The sequence below is a fragment of the Podarcis cretensis genome, assembly GCF_951804945.1.
Source record: "Podarcis cretensis genome assembly, chromosome: 2".
NCBI lineage: Eukaryota > Metazoa > Chordata > Lepidosauria > Squamata > Lacertidae > Podarcis > Podarcis cretensis.
This window is the reverse complement of record NC_137171.1, coordinates 88,109,646-88,128,262: the sequence shown is the minus strand read 5'-3', so window position 1 is coordinate 88,128,262 and position 18,617 is coordinate 88,109,646. Positions and strand designations below refer to the sequence as shown.

General features: G+C 41.7%; 1 protein-coding gene across 3 annotated transcripts in view; it reads right to left on the bottom strand.

Moving 5' to 3' along the window:
* The window catches only part of LOC307209439 (uncharacterized protein), a 95,439-nt gene that overhangs the window by 51,957 nt on the left and 24,865 nt on the right, over positions 1–18,617 (bottom strand). For all 3 annotated transcript variants that reach the window (XM_079964493.1, XM_079964492.1, XM_079964494.1), the window contains 4 exons: positions 11,513–11,593; positions 9,125–9,287; positions 5,168–5,242; positions 4,319–4,471 (listed from right to left, as the gene is read on the bottom strand). In XM_079964493.1, the coding sequence (XP_079820619.1) occupies positions 4,319–4,471; positions 5,168–5,242; positions 9,125–9,287; positions 11,513–11,593 (472 nt within the window). The remainder of the gene's footprint in view (positions 1–4,318; positions 4,472–5,167; positions 5,243–9,124; positions 9,288–11,512; positions 11,594–18,617) is intronic.

Here is an 18,617-nt window from a genome sequence, read left to right as displayed (position 1 = left end):
CAACAAAGTAAAAAGGTGTTTTTGCTGCAAGTCCAGTGGACATCTGCTGCGGGACTGCCCGAGAAAACAACAAAAACAGCAGAAGCACAGGAGGCAGCAAAGAGAGTCTACCGCTTGGGTGTCTGCAGATGGTCAAGAAAATGAAGAGCTGTGGGTTCTGGACAGTGGAGCTTCTCAAACCTTTTGTAAAAGAAAAGGATTGCTAACTGATGCTAGGGCCTCAAACAAAAAACATGTAAGTCTTGCTACGGGCCAGAAAGCTAATGTGGTTTGTGAGGGGGAGGTTGTGTTCCCACAACTGGGACACACATTCAGGAATGTGTTGTGTGTGCCTAGTTTGCAAAACAATCTCCTGAGCATTCCTGACTTGGCAAAAGCAGGCTTTGAAGTAAACTTTGTGGGAGATCAGTGCCAGATAAAGCAAAATGGGGCAGTGTTGGCAAATGCTAACCTTAGAACTAATATGTATGTACTGCAGTGTGAGTCTAAGGTTGCTAATGTGCAAAATGTCCCAACCCTTGATATGTGTATTCATCTCCTGCACAGGCGTCTGGCTCATGCTAGCTATAAGGTGCTAAACAAAACATTGGAGTTGTGTGGGGGAATGAAAAACATAAAAAGTTGTGATAATTACTTAGACTGTAATATCTGAAAGGAGGTTAAAAGCAGGGCTTGCCCAGTAGCAAGAGCAAGCCAGAGAGAAACCAAAAAACCACTGGAGTTGATTCATGCTGATGTAACTGGTCCTTTTCCACCAAGTGTCTCCCATAACAAGTACTGTTTGATCCTAGTGGATGACTATTCTAGATTTGGCTGGGTCTATCCATTAAAGCAAAAGTCTGACGTTCCCCAAACTTTGAAGTTCTGGGTAAGAAGGGTAGAAAGGCAACTTGGCGAAAAGGTGTGCTCTATTCAGACAGACAGGGGAGGAGAGTTTATGGCAAGCTCCCTAAGAAACTGGTTGCGTTCCCAAGGGATTAAACATAGACTTACCAATGTGGCAACGCCTCAGGAGAACGGAGTAGCAGAGCGTAGGGGAGGTGTCTTGCAGACACAAATGAAAGCATTGTTAGCAGATGCAAATCTTCCAATTAAATACTGGGCTGAGAGTATTAAGACCGCGAATTATATTGGGAATCGCTTGTGGTCAAGGGTACTAGATGACATACCCTATAAGATTCTCTATAACAAAGTCCCAGTTTGCAACATTTGAGAATCTTTGGGACAAAGGCATGGGTTGACATACCTGTAAAGAACCGAAGAAAAGGTGGGGAAAGGGCACAGCAGTTGCTATTTCTTGGGTATGAAAGTGGTACGAAAGCCTACAGGTTTGAAGATGATAAAAATCTTTTGAGTTATAGTCGATCAGCCAGCTTTAATGAGCAAAGAAATTGACCCAAGATACATGCAAACCTGCTGCCAGAAAAAGTTTTACTGCCGGGCGTACCTGATAAGGCAGTTGAAACAAAGCTAAGAATTGGCAGCTCTCCCAGAGAAACTGAAAGGGAGGAGGTAAAGGTTGAGCATTTTTCTCCAGCTGCTAGCATGGAGCAGGGGAGAGAAGAAAGTGCAACAGGGACAGGAGGAGGCAAATCTCCAGAATCAATCCACCCCAAAAACAGTCCTGAAGGTAGCCCAGGGGGTGAGGTTAATCAACCAAGGAGGTCTGCAAGAAGTAATAAAGGTCAACCTCCAGACCGTTATGGGTTCCCAGCCACCATAAACCAGGTTTGTGTAACTGAGCCAGAAAATTTTGAAGAAGTGCAAGAGTTACCTACTCTAGAGAAAGAGGCGTGGTTAAAGGCAATGCAGGCAGAGTATAACTCTCTGCTAAACAACAATGTGTTTGTACCTACAGAATTGCCTGAAGGTAAAAAGCCCATAAGCTGTAAGTGGGTTTTTAAAGTGAAAAAGCTGGCTGATGGTAGTTGTCAGAGGAAAGCCAGGTTGGTTGCAAGGGGCTTTACACAAAGAAAAATGATACATTATGATGAAGTGTTTGCCCCAACAGCAAAGGCTGAAACAGTAAAATCAGTTTTAGCAATGGCAAGTCTGAGAGGGTTAAAAGTTAATCATTTCGATGTTGCCTCAGCAAGTCTGAGAGGGTTAAAAGTTAATCATTTCGATGTTGCCTCAGCATATTTAAATGCTCCTATTGACGCCGAGGTGTATTTACAGCAAATACCAGGTTATGAGCTGGAAAAAGACAGCATGGTGTTAAAACTGCAAAGGGCACTATACGGTTTACACCAAAGTGCACGTCTATGGCATGAATGCATAGACACAACTTTGAAAAAGATGGGATTCAAACAAAGCCTGGCTGATTCCTGTTTATATTCAGCAATGGTGCAAGGAAGTGTTTGTTATTTACTTTTGTATGTTGACGATATCTGTCTAATAACAACTGCGCAAAAGCAAGTGTCTTGGTTTATAAACAGCCTAGGTAACAAATACAAACTGAAGCATTTGGGAGAGATTCAGAATTACTTAGGAGTAGAGGTTCAGAGAAATGAAGAGGGCGTCTACTCTCTGAGTCAGAAGGAAAAAATTGAAAAGTTACTGAAGACATATGGAATGGAGAGGGCAAATGAGGTTGACACTCCCATAACTACCCAGTACAAAAATGAACCAGAAGGGCAAAAATGTGAGAATGCAACAGCGTTTCATTCTTTGTTGGGTTCTCTGTTATATTTAAGTTGTTGGACAAGACCCGACATAACATTGGCAGTGCACATGTTAAGCCAAAGAAGTGCAGACCCGGCTCAGAGAGATTGGGTAGCACTTAAAAGAATCCTAAGGCATCTGAAAGGCACAAAAGATTACAAACTGGTGCTGGATACAGGATATGATCAGCAAGTGTATGCATACGCTGATGCCAGTTGGGGGGACAGAGAAAATGGAAAGTCTACCACTGGATATGCCATATATATTGGAAATGCCCTGGTTCAGTGGAAATCCCAGAAACAAACATTTGTTGCCACAAGTACTTGTGAAGCAGAGTACTCAGCCATAAGCGAATGTGTGTCACAAATAGAGTGGTTTGCTTGTCTAACAAAAGAACTTGGAATACCTTCTGAAATGCCAATCACTGTGCTAAGTGACAACATGGCTGCACAACAGCTTGCTAACCAACAGAACTTTAAGAGCAAAAGTAAACATATAGCTATAAGATACGGAAATGTGAAAAATGCTTTGGAAAGAAATGTGTTAAAGGTACAGCACTGTAACACAAAATGTAATGTGGCAGATTTGTATACAAAATGTTTGGATGCTCCTAAATTTCGAGACTTAAGAGAATTATTAGGTCTCAAGCCTTTGACTTAAGGAGGAGTGTTGGGATTCGCAGGATACTGAATAAGTCTGCAGGCTTCAACAGGATGATGCAATACTCTGTGAAGTGCTGGGTCAGAGTGACTCAGCAGGAGTGTGTGATTAATGTGATTGGCTATCACCTGTTTTAAAAAGAAAAGCCTGTTTAACAGTGTGTGGTGGTTGCTGTGGTGGTTGTGCTGTAGTGTGGTGGTGCTGTGGTGGAGAGTATTCGTTTGTAAGTACTCTGTATGGACTGTCTCTTTTGTAAATACCTGTATATACCTCACATTAAAAGACTGCACTGGGAAAAACCTGGGACTCTTAGCGTTTCTGCTGAAAGTGCCGCGAGGAATTTCGCGACAGTTTCACCTTAGCACAAAGCAGCCTACTATCTCCAGTAAAAACCTACTCCACCTGATAAGAGGATGTAAGAATACAGAATATAGTATGACAACAGAAGTAGAATAAAACAAAATAAGTCACAAAACAGTATTAAAACATAAAAATCAACAAGGATTAAAAACCGGAGAGATAAAATAGGCTACCTTGGGAAGGCAAGGGAGAAAAGAATTTTTCAACAGAAGTCAAAAACGCAACCAAGTTGGGGCTTGTTTCATTTCTAAGGGAAGAGGATTTCAGGCAACTGATGCCACAATGCGTAAAGCAAGTGCTCAAGTTACAACAGTTCTTACCTTGTGTGGGGCGCACATCAGCAACAGATTTTCAACCACAGACCTAAGTGACTGGGGTAGGCTGTAGGAGGAGAGGTATGGGGCTATATAGACTAGTAGTAAAACATTGAATCTAGGTTGGTAGCACATTGGCAGCTACTGCAATCCATTCAACAAAGGTTTCACATTTGTTGATAGGTTGCCCCAGAGAGCAACCATGCAGCAGTGTTTTTGCAGCAACTGCAGATTGACACAGCACAATAACTCTAGCATTTCCATTAATGTGTCACACAGACATATTCTCACACTAGCACTCAATTGTTCTCGTTACTCACAAGCCTTGTAAAAACAATGGTATCATTTGCTGTGTTCACTTGCGACATGAGCTCCAGACCAGGTAAGCTTCTGAAGTGTATCAGTTTGCATCTTGGGCTCTGGCACATAATTATTAGCTGCTGATGGGCCACATCGTGTCTTAAATGGACCACCTAAACCAATTGATGTTTATATTTTAAAATGGTAGTTCCTGAATGGATAAAATTAAAAATTAAAAAAAAAACCCAAATCAGCGGGCCACTTAGAGCACATTTTCATATACTCTTTGGAAAGGTGCTGGTATGTTTAGGTTTCACAATAATGTTTCATATTAATCTTTAACATTTTAATGAGATATGTTGTTCTGGATGATCTCTCAAGAACCCTGCTTCCTAAGACTGCGGTTCTATAATGATTCAAACTGGTTGGGCAAGCTTAGCCTGCCAGAATTCCCTTTTGCTGAGAGGGCTAGCACTGATGGGCCTTAGTGGCTGGTCTTTGCATAACTAAGGAATTAGTTGGATAATTTGTGTGGAAAGGGGCATGCCTTTCTACTCCCAGCTTTGCCCTGCCTAGAGGAAATTTTGTGCAAACACGGAACAACTAGATTATGGTAATTAAGTGCATGTGATGTGCCTCACCCTTTAAAATATATGCTATGCGGAGGACAATTAGCAGTTCAAGATAATACATGTAGGACACTTCTTGTAGCAGCCTTTTTGGACCAATTAATGTAACGTGATGATCTTATCACAATCCCGACAGTTCTCAAAAATAAGCAGTATATATATAAAAAGGTTATATTTAAACTAAAAAAACCATTTTTACATATTGTTGAGAAAAGTAAGATTAGAAAAAAACGTACTTACTGGATCTGTATAAGCAGTCATTTCATAATAAACCAAATTCTGTACTGATGTATGGAGAAATAGAATTCGTCCATCCTTTAATAATAATAGTAATTTATTATTTGTACCCAGCCTATCTGACTGGGTTGCCCTAACCACTCTGGGCAGCTTCTAACATATATATAAAACGTAACAAAACATTAAACCTTATACAGGGTTTTCCTATACAGGGCTGCCTTCAGATGTCTTCTAAACATAGCTGTCAACTTTTCCCTTTTCTTACAAGGAATCCTATTTGGAATAAGGGAATTTCCCTTAAAAAAGGAAAACATTGACAGCTATGCTTCAAAAGGTTATATAGTTACTCATCTCCTTGTCATCTTATGGGAAGGTCTTACACAAGATGGGCACCAGTACCGAGAAGGCCCTGTGCCTGGTTCCCTGTAGCTTCACTTCTCGCAGTGAGGGAACCACCAGAAGACTCTCGGTGCTGGATCTCGGTGTCCAGGCTGAATGATAGCTCATTATGCTCAATGAGATGAAAAATCTGACATACATACATATACTATCCATCAACACCCAAACCTACCAACACTCACAGCTTTCCCCCAGAATGCCATAATATTAGAGTGCACCTATAAAGTCAAAGACATGGAGATCCCAGGATATTACTTATTGTTCTGTTCTAATAAATAAAGACTAGACAGCTTCCATGAGACTTGAATATTTTGCAGGGTGGTGCAATGGGAAGGAGGAGGATGGGTGAATTTCTGGCCTCCTATTCTCACTGATGACCGAGGTATGGAAATCTATTTACACTTAAGCTTGTAAAGTAAAAGAAAGATGAAAAATAATCCCATTGAGACCTATGCTGATCCCCTCCCCCAGGTGCAGCTTCACATGCAGGGGGTGGGGAGGGCACTGTGTGAATTGTGCTCTAAGATGTTTTTTCTCCATAATCTGTCCACTATCGAATTTCTTAATTTCTTAACTATCAGGCAGATTTTTAGAGTACAGTGACAGGTTGCCAGTAAGATAATTGCAATTACTGTACTTTCTGTACTCAACCTGTTTCATTTTAACTATGAGATCTACAAACTAACAGTTTCAGGTGCTAAATCACTCCATAATGAAACAAGTTATACAAGGTTTTTTAATGCTTTGTTGCAAACTGCTGTAGCATTTATGTTTCAGATTTCAGGGTCAGCAATCTGTGAAATTGTTCTTGAACACATGTGTTATGTAGCCAAACAGCTAGAGATGCATTTTGTGTGGAAGTCTGGTTTTCATGTGAGAATACTGTATAACAGAAGCATACAAGTAATCTTACTTTTCAAAATTCTGACTATAACTGACTGTTCCTTACTGGGTTTTACACAACATCTCTTGACTGTTTTCTGTGGCTGTGGTTATTTTTTTAATGTTTTCATAATTTACCATGCCAAATTATTATTATTATTGCTGATAAAAGAATACCAAAACCACAAATATCATTATTAATGCTTATTTGGCTTGAAAGGATCGACCCACAAGCTGTGAAATACACCCTAATGAATATATATACTGTATTTTTCGCTCTATAGGACGCACTTTTCCCCCTTCAAAAATGAAGTGGAAATGTGTGTGCGTCCTATGGAGCGAAGACGCCATAGCCCAGCGACCCTCTCCCGGCTGGAGAGGTGATGCGCGGCTATGGCAGGAGCCTCCATAGCCGCGCGTCACCTCTCCAGCCGGGAGAGCGCGCACAGGGCTAAAGAAGCCATAGCCCCGCGACCCTCTCCCAGCTGGAGAGGTGACGCGCAACTATGGCAGCAGCCTCTCCGCTGCGCCTTTCCGCTGCTCCCTGACCTGCTCTTTGGGGCTGGTGGTGGGCTTCCCCCGCCAGCCCCAAAGAGCCGGTCGAAAGGAACCTGAAGCCTGGAGAGTGAGAGGGGTCAGTGCACACCGACCCCTCTCGCTCTCCAGGCTTCCAAGGTAGCCGCCTGAACGACACTTTGTTTTAGAGCGGGAAAACAAGAGGGAGAAATTCTCCCCCTCTCTGTGCAGCGCCTCCTGCCGCTTCGCTGAAGTGGCGCTGGGCAGAGAGGGGGAGAATTTTTTTTTTCTTGGTCTCCCCCCTCTAAAACAAGGTGCGTCCTATTGTCCGGTGCGTCCTATGGTGCGAAAAATATGGTAAATAAAATGAATACAATCTCATTGCCATCCATTAGAAACACAGACTTCAGTAACTAAATGAAAAGCTTACCTTAGCTATATCCTAGCTATATCCTAGTGTCAGAACCAGCAGTGAAGGGTGGACTCAAATCCTGGACTTCTTAAAAGCTAACCTGGTACCCTGTTCCCAGAATTGTTGCTCCTCTGCTGAGTTTAGTGAATGTCCAGGGCCCAGATAACTTTATTGGCTGCTTTTCTATCTTCATTTCCCCTCACCGTGATTGGTTCTCTCCCACCCCCACCCCCTTGCCACTACATCCACTTCCCATTCAAAGCACACCAAGTCATGTACGGGCATGTAGTTTACAGACTTTTGCTCATCCTTCATGCTCATTCCTCTTCTTGACCCTGCAAACTTCTGCTGAGGTTCTCTAATCCCCTAATCTCTCTTCCTATCCTGCTGGATCAGACCAAAGGACTATGTAGCCCAATATCCTGTTCCTCGCAGGGGCCAATCACATTAAATTCTGGCCTTGTTCAGCTTCCTGGTGTCCTTGTTTTGTCTTCTTTACTTAGAAACCTTAGCCCACCTCTTTACACTGGAAAGGGCTATTTCAGTACACTGATTCCCACTAAACATGTGGGAAAAACTCTGAGAGTAGAAGCTGTTCAACAGTGCAACAGTCTCTCTTGGGAGGTTGTGAACTCGCCTTCCTTGGAGGTTTTCAAGCAGAAGTTGGATGGTCATCTGTCATGGATGCTTTTGCTGAGATTCCTGCATTACAGGGGGTTGGACTAGATGACCCTTGGGTCCCTTCCAACTCTAAGATTATATGATTGTGTCAAACACTGATCAGCTAACCCAATACAAGGCTACATTGGTTCCCGAACGCAATCCATTCTGGAAGTCCATTTGACTTCCAAAACATTTGCAAACCATGGCACAGCTTCTGACTGGCTGATTGGCCCTGGAAACAATGCCGACAGCCGAAATGGATGTTTGGCTTCCAATTTTATTTTATTTTTGCAAACTAGAACACTTACTTCCAGGTTTGTGGTGTTCGGGAGCCGATTTGTTCGGGCGGGGGCCAAGCCGTTCGGGAGCCAAGATACCACTGTATTATCTATTCTAATTGGCAGCAGTTAGCCAAGTCTCAAGCAGACATCTTTGCCGATCTATTATGAAGGGAGGGACTATATAGCTCAGGGAGCAGAACACACACCTCAGACCCTAGCATCTAAATTGTAAGGGATCCTGAAAAGGACCTCTGCAGACCGATCAGGAAAAGACCTCTGGCTCTGACACTGGAAAGACACTGCCTGCCAGAGTAGGAAAAAGAGTGGGATGAATGACCAACAATAATGTAAGGATGCTTTGTATCAAATGCATAATCTGTTAATTTGAGGGTTTTAAATTTCATATGACTACATTTGGATGTTATCTTAATAAGCTTTTCTGGGTGTCTTTGTAACCACTTTGCATTTCTAAAAGCCTGCCCTATTTCCCCTGCCCACGCACACCTCTGTCCTCAGGCAGTTCCTCAAGGAAGAAGATGGAAAATCCCCCATAGCAGAACACTGCATCAAGCAGATTAAATTGGTTAACATATTCTGGAGGGTGCTAGTTTCTTTAACACTAGTCCATAAGAAGCTGACTTAGCCTATGGACATACCTTAAGCACCAAATTTGTAAATATTTGTCAATTCAGCATTTGCCTTTCCAACCCCTGTGAAGCATGCAAATGCATACATACTAACCTTTACTGGCAAGTACAAATCTAGTTCATTAAATTAATTTTATGCATATATCATCTGACTTTTTACCTGCATGCCGAGAACCAGAAATTCCTGGTTATCTGCAAACACCACTCCTTCATCTATCAAGTAGCACAATGGTGAAGACAGGCTGCAGAGACATTCGCATTTCACTGAAGTCCTGAAATTTCTTTTTCGAGTATGTTGAAAATGTTCATTCTTCTGAATACAGCTAGGAAGACATATTGAAGCAACTTCAAAGGTGGGAGCACATACTGGATGCAATACGAGTGACATGGGCACAAGAGACCAGTATTACATGAATTTTGGCCAGTAAAGTTGCTGCACCAAACATAATACCAGTGGGTGCAGAGTACCCAGGGGTACAATGCTACCTGTGAAGCCCCTGCCCCTCAGCACCCTGAAAGCCTCTGTATTCCTTCCTGAATCTCATTTTGCCAGTTGCGGGAGGGGGCAGGTGGAGAGAATCAGTATTTGTTTTTCCTTCCACTCTGGCAATTTGCTGGAGGAAGTTGGTCCTCCTCCTCGTCTCTGAGAGGTCTGTTGGCTTGTTTGCTGCCACCTCCTCTCTGGATGTCTGATAAAGCCACTTCCGACGTAGAAAGGAGGTGGGGTTGTGGACTTCACCCCCCCCCAACATGCGCGCGGGAGCTGGCTCTCAGCCTCAGCGTGATTGAGGGAATCCCAGATTGCGTCATCTGGTCAGCCAATCAGCTGGCCTGGGGGGTGTGGCCTGCTCCATTTAACGCAGGGGTGGCCTGGGATCTCCCTCTTTGCCGCTTCCAGCTGCTCCAGTTTCCCACCCTCCCGCCCTTTAAGGTTTTTTTCATCTTTGACCTTGCTATGGACCTCGGTTGGTCGCCGTTAAGGGGCCTGGTAGGAATTTTTCCACTTGGCAAATTGGCACCAGCCACTTGGTTTTTCACCTACCTCGTAGCAAATCATCACAACTTCCTTGGTATTGGCTGTTAGGCATTGGTATTGTTATTGTTATGTAGATGGAAGGGGGGAGGAAGCGCCATCACCTCCCGCACATATTGAAGGGTAGTCCGATAAAGGATTCTGGCGGGCGTGGCCCTGTCCGGTGCCTATGGAGGTGAGGGCCTAAGGCACGCCCCCGAGCGGTGACCCTGGTTGAGTTCCTAGTTGATGTGCATCAGCAGGACTCCCCCTACTGGTGGTTAACCCTTCCCGGACTTCAAGCGAACAGGCTGAAGCCGGATAGTCGGTTAGGACCAATGCCTAAGCCAATACCGCTCATCACCTGTAACCAATAAATTTGTTGCCATATTTAGCCCATTAACCTTAAATATCTGTGTCATGTGTCTTTATTTCCACTTGGGGGAGGCGGGAACTCGCCACACAATACGCTTGCTTCCTCCCTCTCTGGGGTCTTTTTTAGGGGGGCGGCTCCCTTCTCCATCTTCTTTTGGGGCAGGATCTTTGTAGTTTCTTTCTTTCTTTCTTTCTTTCTTTCTTTCTTTCTTTCTTTCCCTCCCAGCCTGTCTGCATCCCTTCCGGCACCCAAGATGAACACATAGTGTGAGCAAGTGGGGTTACTGCCAACAATTTGCTATTGGCAAAGCCTCACGAAACATTAATTTTGTGGTGTTGCCCACATCTCTCCCTTTCCCTCTCCTTTTAAAAACCCCATGTGTGCCCATGGGTCTCAAAAAGCTGGCGTCCCCTGTTCAGTAAATGGAATGTCACAGAAAACTATATCTGCAGAAAGAACCCTTTTTCATATAATTTTCGCTTTTTAATAATTTAAATATTTATTAATTAATTACATTTGCATCCCACCCTTCCTCCCAAAAAAGCCCAGGACAGTAAACATCAACATGTTAAAACAATAATAACATTGTTATGTGTTTTTTCTTTCTCCTTTTGGGTGTGTGTGTGATACATGCATTATAGCCTTATCAACACGCCAATCTAAAATGGTGACTTGTTCAAAACAATTTTTTCCCTGTTGCTCATCTGAAATTTCATCAAAATGCAAATGTCATTTCTTCCATAGGCAGAGTTTATGACTCAGTCATAGGTCTGCTTGAAGTCCATGCCCACTAATGTAGTGAATAATTCATTCTGACACCCCAGGCTCCTCAGGACAGGGGATTCTGTTGTTATGTAAGAAATATTCAGCATGTAAAATCTCTTGAATACAAGCATCATCTTATCTGTAACCCCTTTTTATAATTCTGTTCACATTCATCACTCCCTGTTGACTAGGGATCACATATGGTGCTCTAGACATGTGGAATGAAATTACTTCAAAACTATTCCTGAAGAAATTAACTGGATTAATACACTCTACCAATGCAGCCAAAGAGGGTTTGAACAGACAAAAATATTTAATGAACTGAAGCCTACGCCAGATGAAAAAGCAGTTCAACAACAATTAGAAAGACTACCAAACAGATTAAGGAAACTTACGAAGCAAAGGGATGTTTCCTATACAAGTGTTGTTGTAGCTCTCCTATAGTCCACACTGCTGCTCTACATGCCGGATTAGTCCTAGTATCAAAGCACATTTCAGGTGTTAAAACCTCCCACAACATTCTGAACTTACATAAATCACTATTGTAATGTTAAAGTGAGATCATGCAAGAGTTTTTCTGACCTTCAAGAAATCTTCCTCAGTTTTATCATAGAGATAAAGGCACCTGAGCAAGGAGTGGGAAGCTTTGGGGGCTCCAGGCGTCCCCCACACTAACAAAAAATTAAAGTTCTCTGGAAAATGAAAACTCATCATGAGGGACTAGCATTTGGGGAACGCTATCCCCTCCCTACAGAAGTGATCCAGAAAGATAAGGCCTTCTTTAAATTGAGGTCCATTGCAGAGAACAGGTGAGAAGAGCTGGACCCCTCCTGCACCTCTTCGTTGCCTGAAAGCTTACTTTCTTCCTTTTTGGAGGGCGGGGGGGGGGGCAGAACCAAGACTTCCATGCTGCCCTCATGCCTACAGGGTGAAAACTCACGGTCAACTTCCCTATTGGAGGTACTTTTGCAAGCAGCAAGATGAATGCTTCTTAGATGCAGCGGCAGCACAGGCACATGACCACTGCATCTCAGAAGAGGTTGGCCAAGCCTCTGAGAAGGAAGCCAAGCCAAAGTTCCACTCAACTTCCACTGGAAACTACCAAAATTTATTTATCGCTGTTCAAATGGGCACGTCCTAGGATTGCTGGCTCAGCAAGTAATTTTTTTTTTTTTTTATGGTTTCACACTCTCCCAGAATAAACAGCACATCCTCTATTAAAAATGACAGAGACATTTACAATATTAGATTAGAAACAGTTTAGGATCTAGTTAGTCAAACCTCAAAGCAATATAACCTCTCAAATCCTTGCATATTACACCACAAATCACAGTTACATAAGGTAACTGAAAATCAATAGGGTTAATAGAACAGGATTTCATTATTAAATTCCCAATGGCATAAGAGGCTAAAAATTCACTTTTAGGGCAGTTTGGACAACTTTTATGGTAGTTTATATAAGCAAGGAACCCTTAGATTTAGCTCATTGCTAATTATTAAGGAAGAAACATTTGAACATTAGCTACAAAAGGGAAGAGTGCCTCTGTCTCAACAAACCATAATAATTTTACTATCTATACCCACCCATCTGACTGGGCTGTCCCAGGCTGCTTCCAACATACATAAAAACATAATAAAACATTAAACATTAAAAAAAAACTTCCCTATACAGTGCTGCCTTGTCAAATGTTTTCTAAAGGTTGTATAGTTGTTCAGGGGTTGCATAACTCCATACCCTCCAACATTTCCCTCATGAAAAAAGGGACATCCTAAGGAAAAGTGGGCAATTCTGGGATCAAATAAGAAATTGGGATGACTTCTTTAAATCCGGGATTGCCCCTGGAAAATAGGGACACTTGGCGTGTCTGGTATTCTGTACTACAAGCTGCTCAGTATTTTGCTTAGTGCTTTGTACACAGCCTAAGGCAATGAGGGCCAAATTCAATGAGATTGGACTTCCGGGTTAGCGCCTCCAGCAATGGCTGAATTCCTCTGATCAGGAGGAACTTGCTCCGTGGATTTTAGGGTCTGACTGCCACGGCGAAGGCGGAGACCCACTAAAAACCACAGGCGGAAGAAGCCTGTGTATGTGGGATTCGGCTGGCACCTTTTGCGCCTCCACTACTTGCGGGGAAACCCGGTTTCGGGGATCCGGAGCGACGTGGGGTGAGTGGCGCGGTGCTTTGAATCGACTGCTTTTTTCATGGAGTGAAGCCGCACTGCTGTTGCCGGACAGCGCTGACTTTTTCCTGTGGACAATTTGATCTTGAAACAACTACCCGTGAGTGGAACGGAAAATTGGATTTTTAAATGTATTAATTTGGCATCAAACGGGGGAGGTTTTAAACAGGAAGTCCGCCTCCCCTTTTTGTAAATAGACTAAAGCAAAGAGGTTGCAAGCTAAAGTCTTGGAAAGTCTTTTGTAAAGAATTAAATTTCCATCGGCTAAAATTGTTAAACCCCCCTTGGAAGCAGGAGAAGAGGGGGGAAATTTTAGATCGTCTAAGCCTGCAGGAGAGAGAGCGAAGAAAGATAAATTATCACCGTTTTGAACCTGGAAAAGGACTGCCAATAAAAGTGACGTTTTGGGAAAGTTCATTGACTGTGAATAAAACCTATGTGGACAGATAGCTAAACAAGAGAAATATATTGTTTCCATTGTTTCCTTCTGCGCTCAAAAAGGAGCAAAATAACTGAAAATTGAAACTAATTTTGTCGCTGGATCTGCGTTTAAAAGGATTGATACAAATAGAAATTGTTTCCTCTAGAGGGAGTCTTTGAAACTGTTACAGGAGTGGATCTAGGGAATTTCCCAGCTGCAGAGATAAAAGGCCATGAGAATCAGGGATTGACCTTGAACGGGTAAGAATGTCGACAGAAGAAGCTTTAGTGACTGCATTTTGTAAGATAAGTGCTTTATTGGATCAGCTTCATAAGAAGACAGATGTTATGATTATTAAAATTAATAATCTGGGAGAAAATGTGACTGACTTGGGACAAAAAGTGAAAATCTATACAGAAACTACGACATGGCAAGTTGTGGAGAAGGCGAGGGAGGAAGTGGTTGTTGAACCTCAAGTAATACAAGTGGAGAGAGCCCCAGCCTTACAGAGGCAATTTGATGAATATAAGTTGTTGCCTTCTATGACTGAATTTAGAGAAAGTCAGATTTTGAGGATCGGAGCCTCGCTTGGACTGGAGAAGGAAAGATGGACAGATCCCCTTATACAGGGATGTTCTGGCTTTTGGGATTTGGATTTGGGTCAGGAGATCGGAGTTGTGGGGGCTTCCAGCTTTGGAGGGATTTTGAAACATGTCCTGAAATATCTTTTGGACTTTAATTTTGACTACGGAGAATGAGCTGACCTGTCAAGAAGGAATAAAGACATTGTTAGGTTGGAGCTTCCCCGAGATCTACTCCTCAGCGCCAAAGAAAGGAAATTAGGAACAAGATCAGCAGAAGATAAAGTAAAGCGTATGTATAAATATGAAGAAGATCCGCAGAAGGGACATGGAAAAGAGTTAAGAGCCTCGGACAGAAGATCACCAGGTTGATGGACCATATGGAATTGACAGAAAGGACTGGCAGAATCCGAGACCAGGGAGAAGAGACGGTGGAAGAAGATTAGAAAAAAAGTTTAAAAGTTATTTATAGAAATATTGTAAAATTAATGAGTGTTAGAAAAATGTTGGAATGAAATTACATGGCTTTAGTAGAAATGATATAAGGAGTTAAGTACAAATAAGTTTTTATGGTATTAATGGTAAGATAAGGTTAAAATAAATTAAGATAAGAATGGATTTGCTGAAATAATTAATAACTAGAATACAAAAAAGGGAGGTGTGAGGAGGTTGATGAAACAAGTAAATGAAAGACAAAGAAATGGAAAAATTGGATGTGTTTTTAACTGTTTTTGCTTTTATTTTTGTTTTGGATGTATTGGGTTTTTTGTGTGTATTGTAATGTATTGATTTGTTTTGCTTATTTTTTATTTTTTTTTCTTTCTTCTTCTTTCTGTAATCTTTAAACTTTTAATAAATATCATTTAAAAAAAAAAATTCAATGAGATTGTTGCATTAGTGGAAGGCAGCACAAAGATTCTTGATAGTGCAATGAGAACATCCTCTTCTCCTCGGCCCACATGATTCCTAGATCTGCTCAGGAGGGTTTGGGGATCCCCACAGCAGATTTAAGGAGGGAGGGGAGAGAAGGTTCTGTTTTGCAAGGAAAATCCTTGCACCAATGGAACCTTTACCATAGCGCTACATCAAATACAACTCTGAGTTCATTAAATTTTCATCTGCTTAATTTCACCATGCAGCCTCTCCCTTTGAGCCAAATTACCCACTTAAAAAAAAAAATGTATTCAGTGTTAATGCTTTCGGCAGATTTGTTCCTTAGTACGTACAAAGTCCTCGATAGTAATCTTCAACGCATCAATAACAATGGGTGTAACTTAATTAAGCAATAACCCCATTTTCTCAAGGCGTTAAGGGATGTGACTATTAGAATGGCTCATCATGAGTTCAAGCATTATGTTTGTCACATGTTAATTTGCAATTACGCATTATCCCACTGAATGTGTAAAATGAAACACGGATTCATTACCAAACAATAGGAACAAACTGGGACATAATAAGTCTGTCATTCTTGCTACATTTAAAACAAATGGTAGTAACTCACTTTCATAATACAGAAGTCATATCATCTACTTTTATACAAAAATCTTCTGAGTGTTTTTTTCAGTATTTTTGAAACCAAATTCAAAGTACCTAAACACTTTGCTGTGTTTAGGTAATTTAGAGCTGTGCTGCGTTTAGGTAATTTAGAACCCACTGCTCATTAAATTCCCACAGCAAGGCACAACATAAAAACATAATGAAATAAAACAACAATAAATAAATAAATCAAGCTGCAACAGCAATAAATCAAACTTACTTTACAGCACCATGAGAGTGACAAAACATCTCCACTCAACTAACCAAATGCCTGAGTAGAGGAAAATATTTCTACAAGGGATTTTAATGTCCACCCAATCTCAAATACCGGGCTAGGAAGCCAAGCAAACACCTACTGTAGGTCCTATGCCATATAGGACTTTACATGTCAATGTAACACACTGAACTTGGTAGCTAACTGACAGTGCAGTTCCTCCAGAACTGGTGTTATGTTTGTGGGTAGCCACCAACTTTACTGTTGCTTTCTGCACCTGCTGCAACTCACAATTCAAGCCCACAGGCAGACTTCAATCCAAGCCCACAGACAGAGATCCAGCTGTGAAGCTACCAGGGCATGGACCACTGTGACTAAGCTAGACTGACAGCTAGACTGGTAACTGGGAGTGGCTGCCAAGACCATATAATACCAGTCCTGAAAGACCCACATTGGTTCTCAGTACATTTCCGAGCACAATTCAAAGGGTTGGTGCTGACCTTTAAAGCCCTAAACGGCCTCAGCTCAGTATACCCAAAGGAGCGTCTCCACCCCCATCGTTCAGCCCAGAAACTGAGGTCCAGTGCTGAGGGCCTTCTGGCGGTTCCCTCACTGCAATAAGTGAGGTTACAGGGAACCAGGCAGAGGGCCTTCTCGGTAGTGGCACCCACCCTGTGGAATACCCTCCCATCAGATGTCAAGGAAATAAACAACTATTTGACTTTTAGAAGACATCTGAAGGCAGTCCTGTTTAGGGAAGTTTTTAATGTTTGATGTTTTATCATGTTTTTAATATTCTGTTGGGATCCGCCCAGAGTGGCTGGGGAAACCCAGCCAGATGGGCGGGGAATGAATGAATGAATGAATGAATAAGTAAGTAAGTAAGTAAGTAAGTAAATAAATAAATAAATACTTACTACTACCACCATTACTACTACTATCCCTGGCCCAGGAATGCAGCTGGTGTTGGTAAAAGGCACTCTTTGCCATGGAGCTGACTTGTGCCTTGGATGGAAAAGGTCCTTCTGATTCAACAGAAGGAGCTTGCTGGCAGAGGAGATGAGAAGGTGATTTCTCCTGTTTTCCCCAGTAGCACCCATCACCATCTCCCACAATATTTTGGAGGGGAGTTTACAAAATGTTGCAGAAGAGAAGCAATTCATAAATCAGGTGTACTGAGTGCTACATATATTTATAATTTTGTGTTTTATGAGGATCACTTGAGTATTATTATTATATTAATATTATAATTAATATATTATTAATATATTAATATATTTTACTTTTTCTTTAGTTTTTTCTGTTTGATATATTGGGGTTGTTTTATTTAGTTGTTTTATTTAGTTTGTTTTATTGTTGTTTTATTTAGTTTTATTTAGGTTGTTTTATTGAGTTTGAATTTTATGGTACATTAGGTTGAAAACCTTTAATAAAATTGATTTTTTTAAAGGAAAGAAATCAGGTATGCTGGAAATCCAGAAGATGAAAATTTAGATACTCTCTAGATCCTGTGGGTCCTCTGCGATTACCGTATGCGATCAACCATAATCAAGACAATGAAACCAGTGTAGCTATTTTAGTATGTCCATTCATTCAGATCTTATTCCTAAATACGCTGAAAGGAAAAAGTATGCACAGGCCTTCATCCTGCCAAGCAGTACTGAAAAACATTATTCTTCTGTTTGTATGTTCTCATGTATACACCCTTGCTGAGACTGATTTGTAGAAAGGATGATGTTTTTTAAAAAAACGCTGCCAAGCCTCAGCAGCTAGATAGCTGCTTGAAAGATTTATCATCTGCTAGATAGTTCTGATGTAATCGAGATTAATTCTCTTAATTAAATCAAGCTCAAAAGGTTCACAACTCCCAAGGAGATGCGTTATAAAACTTCCTGGCTTCACCCACCCCTTTCCACATTGAGTCACATGAGAAATCCTTGCACATTGGCAGAGGGTTTGGGTATCATCTTCTAAGGTGCGTGGTCCATCGAGCATTTCCAGTGACCCATTTAAACTGTTTCACAGAAGGCAAACAACTTTCTCCTCCAGCTGCTCATTACAGAACATGAATACTAGCGTGCAAGCTTGTACATGTTTGTCTGCTGTTATCAGTCTGTTCATTGAGGAATCCCTTATGAGTTTCCATGTTTCAAAACCACTAACCTAGCAAGTTCAGCTCAGTACTTGATAGCTTTATCCAGTTTACTTTAATGGATAACTTTACTTATGAAGCTGCGGAGAAGCTGAAACTGACCAGAACAAAAGCAAAAATGAGATATCGCTTTTCAAGGCTTCAAGGAAGAGGGGTGATTAATGCAAAAGACAAGCCTCTCTGTCTTCTGCTCAAAGGGGGTAAGCTGGCAGGTTCATCATTCTTGGAATAGAATTGAACACACCCCATTATGGCTGGTTAGGGAAACATATTTATATACTCTAAGTGTCCCAGGATCAATCATGATTTTATCTCTGTTAAATAACTCTTGCCCTGCCTTACCGTATTTTGCCTTTTGGAAAGATTTTGGGGCAGCCTATATACAAAAAATATTAGTGTGCACAGTGGTGCACTG